Source organism: Nicotiana sylvestris, chromosome 1 (assembly GCF_000393655.2).
Source record: "Nicotiana sylvestris chromosome 1, ASM39365v2, whole genome shotgun sequence".
NCBI lineage: Eukaryota > Viridiplantae > Streptophyta > Magnoliopsida > Solanales > Solanaceae > Nicotiana > Nicotiana sylvestris.
In genome coordinates, this window is record NC_091057.1 from 119,542,197 (window position 1) to 119,555,528 (window position 13,332).

Genomic DNA, 13,332 nt, shown 5'->3' on the forward strand with positions numbered 1-13,332 from the left:
TATGGGATGGGTGCAAGAGCAAGATTGGGCAGTTAAATTTGTAAATAGAAAAAAATGTAAAAGTAGCAATATATAGAATAAAGTTGGCATATATGTAGTGTTTACTTTGTTTAGCAAGAGATAAATCAAAAAATATTTCAAGGAAGAAGAAGAAATGTTGACAATCCTAGCAGGTTAATGGTGCAAGATATACACTGTTGAGGGAGCCACAACAAGAGGATTACGAAGCAACTGGAAACTATGATCCTCTATCATTGGAATTGTCCTACAGGTTAAGAGTACGAAGAATAATAGGATAGTATTGACATTTTTGTAGTAATGAGTGTGATGATTTCCTTAGTATTGAATAGACAGTCTTAGAAGCAAGGACATGATAGTAGATAAGTGTTGTAGCAGGATTTTAAAAGTGGATTGCCGACCATCTCTATTTTTTTGTTTGTTATGATTGTACATATTTTGCCTTGATAATAAAGTATATGATTAGTTATACAGATTATTGTATTGGGAAAATCAAGTTAATATTTGGAATTAATTATGTACTGACATGTCAAGACACGTGGATCAATAAAAGAATGATAGCTAGCAAAGAGTATTCAAAGAGACACGAGCCTTAATAGGTACGGGCGAAGATTCAAGAAAACAGGAAGGAACGGTTATCGGATCTCTTGGTAATTTAAAGAGAAATCGGAGGAATGAACCTAGATAGCAAAAAGTACAGATACGTATTATCCGTAATTAATGAGCATCAATGATGGAAAACGTTACAGAATCTTCACGAAACAGTTATGATTACCAATTATAATGTTGCATTAATGCCATTAAATGCTCATTATGGCTCTATTATAGGAAAGAAACGTAGTACTTAGAAATAACTATAAAAGGAGAGAAATAACATTTGTAAAGGGACACAGATTATTATTGGAATACACGGATTTACTTTGCTTTCTTTTGCTTACTCAGCTATCTTTCAGTTCAATTCTTCTTATTTTATTCTATATTTAATTATCAGTAACCCGAGTTCTTCTAAAATTAAACTTTGACCGAAATTCTTATTTTCTGGTTAAATAAATTGGTTATATTACCGGAAATCTGATAATCTTTTACTTTCCAATTCAACTCTCTTGTCATTACGATCATGTCGAATGTCAACGACAACAACCAACAAGATTTACAACACCAAGAAAATCAGCAACGACAGAAGAATCAACAAGGTGAAGGAACTCCAGTTCCATCGCCATGAAACTCTCCTCGACAATCTCGAGAAGGGACTCCTGACGGATCTGAATCAAATACAAATGATCAGTTCGAAAATAATCAAGATATTGATGAAGCATTGAAAAAATTAATCACCCAAAAGGTCAGTAACGCTCTTCAGGCTTTTGCTAACCAATTGCCAAGTACTGCACCACCAACACCAACTCCAAACAACAACACCGTGGAAAATCCTCGCTCGGGACTCGCTAACTCAGAGAAGAATTCCTAGTGCATCTCGTGATGGAGGCTCAGGTAACCCAGTTAATTTTGATTTACAGAATTTAGTACTAACTTTGCAAAAACAGCTCAAGGAGCAGAGCGATCGCATAGAGCAGATATCTGGAGTGCCACCTGTAATAAAGGGAATAGATATAGATAAATACTCTCAACAACCTTGGAAGCCGAGTGTCACTCCTTTACCAATTCCAAAGAAACTCAAGATGCCCGATATTCCGAAATATGAAGGAACAACTGATCCACGGGATCACGTAACCGCATTTACAACTGGTGGCAATGACTTGACCAAGCAAGAAATTGAATCAGTACTGGTCAAAAAATTCGGCGAAACACTCACGAAGGGAGCATTAACATGATACTCTCTTTTACCCGAAAATTCTATATATTCTTTTGCTGAGCTTGCAGATTCATTTATCAAAGCACATGTCACGACCCAAAATCCACTAAGGGTTATGATGGCGCCGGACGCCGCTGTTAGGCAAGCCAGCCATGAATACGTAATTTGTCACAACCCGGGTTTCCCACCCTCGGGAGTCGTGATGGTGCCTACTAATGTGAGCTAGGCAAGCCAATCCTTAACTGCTTACTTTATTAACCATTACTTCTTTTAACAATTGTCAGTGATAACATGAAAGCAACTGAATTAAATAAATATGCGGAAGACGTAAATTTAAGAGACTGAATAATAATGCGGAAATCAACATATGCCTCTACCCAAGAACTGGTGTCACATTACTCATGACCTTCTAAGAGTACTAAATACAACCGTTTGAAAGAAGAATATAAACTGTTTGTCTCGGAAACATGAGATAACAGACTGAAATAAAAGATAGAGGAGACGTCGGGCCTGCGGACGCCTGCAAGGCTACTTCGGTGTCTCACTGGACTGAAGGCTGACTCTCGCGCTACTGCTGCTATCCAAGACCTGGATCTGTGCAAAAGAACACAGAGTGTAGTATCAGCACAACCGACCCCATGTGCTGGTAAGTGTCCCGCCTAACCTCAGCGAAGTAGTGACGAGGCTAAGACCAGACTCCAAATTAACCTGTGCAGTTCATATATATATATATATATATATACAGCGGAGAAAAGATACATAAATAACCAATAAATGTAGGAAGGGGAAATATGATGTGGGGAGATAACAGTTTCAAATAGAATCCTTAATATAGAAAGAAGCAACAAAGCCAGAATATCAACAAGAATCGCAAGTCAACAATTTGCACGGCATCACCCTTCGTGCTTTACGCTCTTCCTCACCCAAACAACAATCACAAGGAAAATAGGGTAAGGGAATCTATAAACTCAAAGTAAATCAAATACCAACAAGTAATGAAAGAAACAATATGACTCGGATTTCAATAAGGAATCAGAAACCAACATATGCATGGCATCACCCTTCGTGCTTTTACTCTCGTCCTCACCAACGCAATCATATAATAAAAATGTGCACGGCATCACCCTTTGTGCTTTTACTCTCTTTCCTCACCATATAATCAATGAATATTGGTACGGAATGGTACATCGTACGGCACGGCATCACCCTTCGTGCTTTACACTCTTTCCTCACAATAGCAAACAATGCACGACATCACCCTTCGTGCTTTAACACTCTTCCTCACCCAAACAACAATCACAAACAAAGGGGCAAGAGAGTAGACAAATAATGGTAGAAATCCCGGCAAGGGAATACAATTAAACAGCTAAATCCCGGCAAGGGAACAATATCAATATTCTCAGCATCCCGACAAGGGAGATAATCAACAAAGCAATAAACATACCGGCAAGGGAGCAATTTAATAATTCTTTCTCTTTCTTTCACTTTCACTTGTTATCTCACTTTACCACTTGATCCAACGCTCCATAGGGGTTCAATCATCTCGTATCCTTTCACAATTCATATTATAACTCGAGCCAATGCTCCTCGAAGTTTAAGGAACATAATTTCTTTCACGTGCTTGTTACAATATATAGAAATCATCATTAAGGCATGGAAGATACAACAAAATCAGAATATCCGCAATATAAAGACTCACGGTCATGTTAGACACCAATGTATAGATACTCATCACCATGCCTATACATCGTACTCGACAATTAGCACGTAGCAAATAAGACTCAACTCCTAATCCCTCAAGCTAAGGTTAGACCAAACACTTACCTTGAAGCTTTGAACACCACTCAAGCCTCAATTATAGATTTACCACCTTGAGTCCACCATCAATCCGCTCGAATCTAGTCACAAGTTAATTAATTACATCAATAAGTGCTAAATGAATCAACCCCAATGCATGAAGATGAGTTTTCCCAAAGTTTTACTCAAAAAGTCAAAACACCCCCGGGCCCACGTGGTCGAAACCCGAGGTTCAGACCAAAACCCGTTTACCCATTCCCCCACGAATCCAAATGTATAATTTGTTTTGAAATCAGACCCCAAATTGAGGTCCAAATCCCCAATTTTAGAAAAAAAACCTAGGTTCTACCCAAAACACCCATTTTCCCCCATGAAAATCTTTGATTTTAAGTTGAAATCATGTTAAAAGATGTTAATGAGTGAAGAAAATGAGTTAGAAATCACTTACCAATCGTTTTGGAGAAGAAAAGTTGTTTAGAAAATCGCCTCTTACATTTTGGGGTTTTGAAAAGTGTAAAAATAACTGAAATTTACGTGAATTTATACCCCTCTGAAGCCCTCACCGCGGACCGCGCTAAGCCGACCGCGGCCGCACAGCACCCACCACAAACCGTGCAAAGGCGACCGCGGCCGCACAGGATTCCTCGCGGGCCGCGCAAAAGGGTTCAGAGGCCTGCAATATTTTCCTGAACCTGCAACATATGATCTTTTAAGTCTACAGATCCCAGAACCTACTCGGAACTCACCCGAGCCCTCGAAGCTCTAACCCAAGTATGCACACTACCTAAAAAACACTCTACAAACATATTCGTGTGATCAAATCATCAATATAACATCATGAACATCAAATCAAGCCTCAAGATCAATGATTTTTTCTCAGATTTCCTTTTAAACATCAATTTCCCAATTAGGGTCCGGATCGCGTCAAACGACGTCCGTTTTTAACCAAACTTTACAGGAGTGATTCAAAACATATATAAGACTTGTACCGGGCGCCGGAACCAAAATACGGGCCCCATACCATAGTCTTCTAATCAAATTTCATTTCCAATTTCCTTAATTATTTCAAGAAAACAATTTCACTCAAAAATTTCATTTCTTGGGCTTGGGACCTCGGAATCCGATTCCGGGCATACGCCTAAGTCCCATATTTTCCTACGGACCCTCCGAGACTGTCAAATCACAGGTCCGGGTCTGTTTACCCAAAATGTTGACCGAAGTCAAATTTACTCATTTTAATATCAAAACTTAGCATTTTCACAGAATTTCATATTTAAGCTTTCCGACTACGCGCTCGGACTGTGCACGCAAATCGGGGCAACCCTAAATTAGGTTTTCAAGGCCTCGGAGACACGGTATTCGATTAGCAACAGGTGATGACCCCTTTAGGTCGTCACATAATTAAATTCTCGTTTAAATAATTGTGAAAACTATGATCCTTTAATTTGGCTAGTAAAAGATAATCTTTACAAAATAAATAAAAGAATATTTAGAAGTTAATACAAAATACCTCATAATCATCCCAGAACCCAGTGTCACAAGTGCATGAGCCTTTACTAGGGAATGAAATAAAATACAGTAACTGTCCGGAATACAAAGTGGACAGAAATGAAAATACAGTACAATACTCTGAAGGAGACTCTGCTGGCTGCGGAGCATCTCGATAAATGCAGCTCACCTAAGTCTCCGTATCAACCATGCCTCTATGCCACTAAGCCACTAGTCACACATGAACCTGTGCAACAAAAATGCACAGCAAGTGCAGTATGAGTACGAAAACAACATGTTCCCAGCAAGTATCCCGTCTAATCTCTAAGAAGTAGACACGAGAGGTCGACTTCAACACTTACTAGTGGTCCAATAATAATATGCCAATAATATAGTAAATCGTGGATTTTCATAAAGATGACTGTAACTCAATAGCATGAAGCAAGTAAGCAATTCTTTCATTAATAGGAGATTTCCAAATTTATTTTTTTCATCATTTATACATTTATCTCAAGTCTGGTAGGAACAAATATCAACACCTATAAAACTCAAGGCAAGCAATACAAGCATGCGCAAATCATGCCGAGGTTGTACGACGCGATCCAACAAATATTTAAACGGTGAACTGGCAGAGGATCGAATGACGCGAACCATAGATGCATTTATTTAATCTACTGAGGCGTTCGTCCCGTTCCGAAATTAAACACACACACAGAGTCAATCAAGAAGTCAACAGGGAATAATTATCCAAAGAAAAGCCAATTCTCTTTTAATAATTTAAGAACATGAAGTTTAATCTTTTTAGAAATTTATTTACTAATTCGATGTGATTTAAGCAATTCAAGCTGTCAATAAGATTACAAATATTTCAAGTATAACATGCTTTTGGGTCCTAGACTACCCGGACTTAAACATAATTGTAGCTACGTACGGGCTCTCGTTACCTCGTGCGTAGGTAGCCCCCACAAATAGAAGCACAAATCTAATTAATTCACCTATGGAGACAATTCCCTCTTACAAGGTTAGAAAGGAGACTCACCTTGCTCCGAAGCCTATTTTCCAATTCAAGAACGCGCTCAAACCTCCACATCGGAGCCGAACATTCCATAACTATTCAAATGTGGTAAGAACTAATCAATACATGCTCAAAAGTTCATATTCTAATTATTAAACCAATTTCCCAACCCTAAATGCAAGGATTCCTAAAATTCATCCATGAGCCCACGTGCCCGGATTCCAGAAATTCTTGAAGAAAGTTGTTACCCATAACCTAAGGATCAAGAATATATGATTTCTAATAAATTCTATAACAAATTTCGTGGTTAAATCTTGTTTTTATTACAACCCTAGGTTTTTCATCTAAATCCTTGATTTTTCCTAATTTTCACATGTTAATCTACCCATAATCTATGTATTCAACTCATGTTGTGTAGAAATTACTTACTTCAAAGTGCTAGGTGAGAGCCCTCTTCCAAAAGCTCCAAAATCGCCCAAGAGATGAAAGGAAATGAGCTAAAAGGACTAAGTCTCGAAATTAATAGTTGTGCACAGGCCTCAGATGTCGCATTTGCGACATCTGGTTTGCAAATGTGACGGTTGCAAATGCGACAAAACTATCACAAATGCGAACATGGGCCTCCCCCGCCAAGGTCGCTAATGCAGACTCTGCTGAGGTCGCAAATGCAACCAAAACATCGCAAATGTGAACTCTGCCTCAGGCCAGGCTCCAATGCAAATGGGAAGCCTCACTCGCAAATGCGAGGTTCGCAAATGCGAACAATTTCTAGCATTTGCGAGACCTGCAACTGCTGCCAAGAACACCAGAAAATCTGGTGTGTTTTCAACCCCTCCCGCACGTCCGAAACTCACCTGAGGCCTTCGGGACCTTAACCAATAATACCAACATGTCCCAAAACATAATACGAACTCGCTCGAGGCCTCAAATCTCATCAAACAATGTCAAAATCATGAATTTCACTCCAATTCAAGCTTAATGAACTTTAAAATTTCAAACTTCTACTTTTGTTGCTTAAACCTATAAAATCACGTCCGATTGACCTCAAATTTTGTGCACAAGTCATATTTGACATTACGGACCAATTCCAACTTCCGGAATCGAAATCCGACCCCGATATCAAAAAATCCACTTCCGGTCAAACTTCTCAAAAACCTTCAAATTTTTATCTTTAGCCAAATGACCCACGGACCTCCGAATGCACTTCTGATCTCGCTCCCAACACCAGAATCACCATACGGAGCTATTCCCAGACTCAGAATCCCAAACAGATAACGATAACACTGAAATGCACTTCAACCCAAACTTATGAAATTCTTCCAAAAATGCTAACTTCCACAATATGTGCTGAAATGCTCCCGGGCCATCCAAAACCCGATCCGAACATATGCCCAAATCCGAGATCATCATACAAACCTGTCGGAACCTTCAAATCACAATTCTGAGGTCGTTTATTCAAAAATTCAATCTTAGTTAGTTCTTCCAACTTAAAGCTTTCGAAATGAGAATTCTCTTTCCAAATCGACTCTAAACTTCCCGAAATTTAATTCCGACCACACATACAAGTCATAATACCTGAAGTGAAGCTACTCATGACCTCAAACTGCTGAACGATGCGCTAGAACTCAAAAAGTTGAAAAAAGAATGAAGGACATTTTCAAAATAAAACAAGGAGATACGGAGCTGCTCAGGGAATTCATAGATAGATTCCAGCGTGAGAGGATGATGTTGCCACGTGTACCTAATAACTAGGCGGCTATGACTTTTGCCAGTAATCTAAATGAAAAAAGCTCAGAAGCCACGAGGAGACTCAAGGAAAGTTTATGAGAATTTCCAGCAACAACTTGGAATGATGTTTATAACAGATACATCACGAAGTTGCGGATAGAAGAAGATACTATCATTCAATCTCGAAAAGATGAAAGGGTGGGTTCAAGACGAGCTGAAACTGAAAAAAGGTCCGGCAAAAATAGGTATGAGCCTTACATGGGACCAGCAGGAAGAGACTCGCGTTCAAAATAGGATAACCTAAGGTACGATCATAGATCAAGAGATAGAGAGTCAGGTTCATCTTCAAGGTTTGAAAAAGAATGAAACTCACGAGAGACGCGAGATGATAATAGAAGCTCGAAGACAAAGATCGGCAGTTACAGTTTTAATGTTAGCACATCCGAGTTGGTGGTTGTTTTAAGAAGCATGGGAGACAAGGTACGATGGCCAAAGGAAATGAGATCAAACCCAAACAATCAAAATCTTGATTTTTTGTGCGAATTTCACAACGATCACAGTCACAAAATGACAGATTGTAGATTGCTGCAAGGTGAAGTAGAACATTTATTAAAACAAGGATATTTAATTGAATTATTTAGTGAAAAGAGAAAGAAAACATATATGAAGAATAGGCAGGAGCCACCAAAACCTCCTTCACCAAAAAGGACGGTTAATGTTATTACTGGGGGAGAAGAGATCAATGGCGTAACATATATTACAGCAAAGAAAGTGTAAAAAATTATAGTTACACACGGGAAGCAAGTTTGACAGGTTTTGGAAGAAGATAGCATTACATTTGACGATGCAGATGCATATGGTATGCTAACCCCGCACAATGATGCACTAGTAATATCTTTACTTGTATATGACACTAATGTAAAACGAGTTTTGATTGATCCATGTAGTTCCGTGAATATCATTTTGTTAAGAGTGTTAAACGAGATGCAAGCCGATGATAAGTTGATACCCAAGGCACACACCTTGTCTGGTTTTGACAACTCCAGCATTGTAACAAAGGGGGAGATAATACTCACCACATTCGCAGAAGGAGTAGTCAAAGATACGAAATTTCAGGTAGTAGAAATGGATATGGCTTACAATATGATTCTCGGCAGACCATGGATTCACGAAATTGGCGTTGTTACATCTACCTTATATCAAGTTATCAAGTTTCTATCACAATGGGGAATACGACAAATCCGTGGTGACCAACAAGCTTCACGAAGCATTAATTCCGTGGCAGATTCAAACACAAAAAGTGACGAAAAATAGCAATCACAAAATTCAGTTGAGGATGCAGCAACACGAACCTTAACTAAAGATGGGCAAATAGATGTAGACTCGAGGTTCGATACTATTCAAGAACCAGAAGAAAATAAAAATATCAAAACAACTATCGAGGAACTGGAAGATGTGGTGCTATTTGTACATTGGCCAGACAGAAAAGTCTACATTGGAACCAACCTCAGCCCAGAAATAAAACGTAAGTTGATTGAATTTTTAAAGGCCAATGCAGATTGTTTTGCTTGGTCCCATTCAGATATTATAGGTAATGACCCACAAATTAAATGAAGATCCATCATACCTACCTGTCAAACAAAAGAAAAGGAAGCAAGGCTCCTTCAAGAACCAGGTGATTCAAGATGAGGTGCAAAATTTTTTAAAAATTGGGTCCATCCGCGAGGTAAAGTAACCAGATTGGTGGCTAATACTGTTGTAGTACCTAAAAAGAATGGTAAGTGGCGAGTTTGTGTAGATTATACTGATCTGAATAAAGCTTTCCCTAAAGATTCTTTTTCATTACCGCAAATAGATCAACTAATTGATGCTACTGCAGGTCATGAATTGTTAAGTTTTTTAGATCCCTATTCAGGATATAATCAGATTAAAGTGGATCCTCTAGATGAAGAAAAAACTTCCTTCATCACAGACAGGGGGATTTATTGTTACAAAGTCATGCCGTTCGGTTTAAAGAATGTTGGGGCCACATACCAAAGTCTAGCGACCAAAATGTTCCAAGAACACCTAAGAAAAACCATGGAAGTGTATATAGATGATATGTTGATCAAGTCACAGCAAACAAGGGACCATATTCAACACTTGACAGATACATTTCAGATTCTTCGCAAATTTTACATGAAGTTAAATCTCAAGAAATGTGCATTTGGCGTCTCATCGGGTAAGTTCTTGGGATTTCTTGTTTCTAACCGTGGCGTTGAAGTAAATTCTGCATAGATTAAAGCTATTGAAAAAATTCTGGATATACTCACGAGCAAAAAAGAAGTACAAAGGCTAACATGAAGAATAACAGCCTTAGGCAGGTTTATTTCCAAGTCATCATAAAAGTGCTTCAAATTCTTTTTAGTTTTAAAAAAGCAAAACCAATTTGAATGGTTTGAAGAATGTCAACAAGCGCTTAAAAATTTAAAGGCATACCTGTCAAATCCACCATTGTTAGCTAAACCGAAAGATGGGGAGAAATTGCTTATCTGCCTCGCAGTTTCCGAAGAAGCGGTAAGTGCTATACTAGTGCGAGAAGACCAAGGTAAACAATCACCGATTTATTATGTTAGCAAATCTTTGCTAGATGTTGAGACTCGATATCCTCATTTAGAGAAACCTGCATTAGCCTTAATTATGACATCTAAAAAATTGAGACTTTACTTCCAATATCATCCTATCTCTGTAGTAACTGCCTACCCCTTATGTAATATATTGCATAAACAAGAGTTATCGGGTAGATTAGCCAGGTGGGCTATAGAACTAAGTAAAATATGACATTACATATCAACCTAGAACTGCAATAAAGTCACAAGTTTTAGCAGATTTCGTGGTAGATTTTAGCCAGGGGATACAGTTGGAGGTAGAAAAAGAACTGCATGTATTTAACGGATCTAATCCAGGTATCTGGACCTTATTTACTGACGGTTCATCAAATGTAAAAGGAGCAAGCCTAGGCATTATCCTGGTACAACCTACGAGTGAAACCATACGGCAAGCAATAAAATGTCATCCAATCACTAATAATGAGGCAGAATATGAAGTTGCCATTGCAGGTTTAGAATTGGCACAAGAGCTCGAAATAAAGCACGTCATAATTAGAATTGGCACACAGCTTGTAGTTAACCAAATGCAGGGGACTTATACAACCAGAGAGGCAAGGATGCAGCAATACCTGGAAAAGGCACGAGATTTGGTCAGGCAATTTCAAACTTGGAAAGTCATGCAGATACCAAAGGAAGAAAATGTCGAGGCAGACGCTCTAGCTAATCTTGCATCTACTGCGGAAGTAACAAATGAAGAAAATGCTTTCGTGATTCATTTGTTTCATTTTGTACTTGATCAAGACAAAAATAAGGTAAATTACAATAATCTAACTTGGGATTGGAGAAACGAGATTGTCAATTTCTTTGCAGTATGGAATACTACCTGAAGATAAGAAAAAGGCTCAAGCACTTCACCCAAAAGCTGCTTGTTACTATTTAAGTCAAGACAATCTATATCGAAAAATGTTCGGTGGACCTCTAGCAAGATGTCTCGGGCCTTCTCAAACGGAATACGTGATGAGAGAAATACACGAGGGACATTGTGGAAATCATGCTAGAGGAAGATCTTTGGTAAAAACCATAATTAGAGCTGGCTATTATTGGCCAAAAATGGAAGAAGACGCATAAAATTTTGTGGTGAAATGTGACAAGTGCCAAAGATATGGTAATAATATGCATCAACCAGCTGAATTATTACATCCAGTCATTGCACCATGGCCTTTTATGAAGTAGGGGATGGATATTGTGGGTCTACTACCACAATCCAAAGGCAAGGTAAGGTTTTTGTTAGTACTCACTGACTATTTTACTAAGTGGGTAGAAGCGGGAGCTTTCAAATAGGTGTGAGAAAAAGAGGCCAGAGACTTCATTTGGCGAAACATTATATGCCGATTCGGGGTACCAAAGGAAATCGTATGTGATAACGGCCCGCAATTTATAGGTGCACAAATCACAAAATTTTTTCAAAGTTGGCGACTTAAAAGGATTACCTCAACACCTTACCATCTGGTGGGTAATGGACAAGCTGAATCAACGAATAAAGTCATTATCAACAACTTGAAGAAAAGACTGGAAGAATCTAAAGGCAATTGGCCAGAGGTACTACCTGGAGTCTTGTGGGCTTACCGAACAACAGCAAAAACAAGTATGGGAGAAACACCGTTTTCACTTGTATACGGGGTTGAAGCCTTAATTCCAGTCGAGATAGGGGAACCAAGTATGAGATATACTCATGGTACTGAATAATCAAACGAAGAAGAGATGCGGATAAACCTAGATTTACTTGAAGAACGGAGGGAAACTGCATTAATAAGGATGGCGGCGCAAAAACATATTATTGAGAGGTATTACAATCAGAAAGCTCGTCTCAGATACTTCAAGATTGGGGACTACATACTCAAGAAAGTTTTCCATTCGTCGAGGGCAGCCAATGCAGGAAAATTAAGTCCAAATTGGGAAGGGCCTTACAGGATTCATGGTATCGCAGGAAAATGTGCATACGAGCTTGAAACATTGGATGGCAAGATTCTACTTTCAAATTGGAATGTTGTTCATACTACTTCTAAGGGAAGGAAATATCAACAGTCAGGTATCCCCGTTCATGATTTTTATTTTTAATTGTTAAAATTTTACTAACAATTGTAGATGATAGCCAAAAAGCTAACCCACAATAAATGATGAATTACGACCTGAAAGACACGCGGAAGGAACATAATTCCCGGTCTAGGGTTACAACCATTCTGATAGAAATATAATGGGTTAAGCACTCTTCATCTAAAATTGTACCTCCGAGTCCCGTATATTTTTCCTTTTCAGGAAAAGGACCGCATGGAAGGAATAATCAAGTGCTCGAGATTTCATACTTCAAAGCTCAGATACTTGGGAGACTATATAATATGCATATGGTATATGCATAAGGAAGGCAAAGAAGGCAGAAATAATTAAATTTCAAGTCAAGCCTAAAGTCTACTCAAATATCAAGTTTAGAGCAAAGTCACGAGCCAAAAAATACAAGCCAAGCCTGATCCAAAATTTTTTGATGAATACACTCGTGGATACAAATTTTAAACTCCTACGTATGTTCAGGTTAAAGGCATTATTTAGCCATGGGTCATAAGAGTTATAAAGAAAACAATTACAGAAGAGTTATAGAAGATATTTAATACATGTAAGATGTAATTTAAACTTGACAAAGTTCGAATGAAAATTTAATCAAAGTTATTCCAAGAAACATGTGTGTTCCTATTTCTCCTTTCGTATGTTTACACCATTATGAAGTTGAGACGTCTTCTTCATTAAGTGTCGTATATAAAAGGGCCCTCTTTTATAATTCATGTTTGATTCAAAAATCTATGAAGTTAATTAAGCATTTCTAAAAATGCAAAAAT

General features: G+C 38.4%; 2 protein-coding genes across 2 annotated transcripts; both read left to right on the top strand.

The window, feature by feature from the left end:
* Positions 1 to 8,423: 8,423 nt before the first annotated feature.
* On the top strand, positions 8,424 to 9,170 carry LOC138873969 (uncharacterized). Its single transcript, XM_070152466.1, has 2 exons — positions 8,424 to 8,603; positions 8,670 to 9,170. Exons 1-2 carry the CDS (start codon positions 8,424 to 8,426, stop codon positions 9,168 to 9,170), a joined length of 681 nt encoding a protein of 226 aa, XP_070008567.1.
* Positions 9,171 to 9,935: 765 nt separating this feature from the next.
* LOC138873974 (uncharacterized) lies at positions 9,936 to 11,572 on the top strand. The gene is made up of 4 exons (XM_070152470.1): positions 9,936 to 10,077; positions 10,264 to 10,412; positions 11,035 to 11,256; positions 11,315 to 11,572. Exons 1-4 carry the CDS (start codon positions 9,936 to 9,938, stop codon positions 11,570 to 11,572), a joined length of 771 nt encoding a protein of 256 aa, XP_070008571.1.
* The last annotated feature ends 1,760 nt before the right edge of the window (positions 11,573 to 13,332 follow it).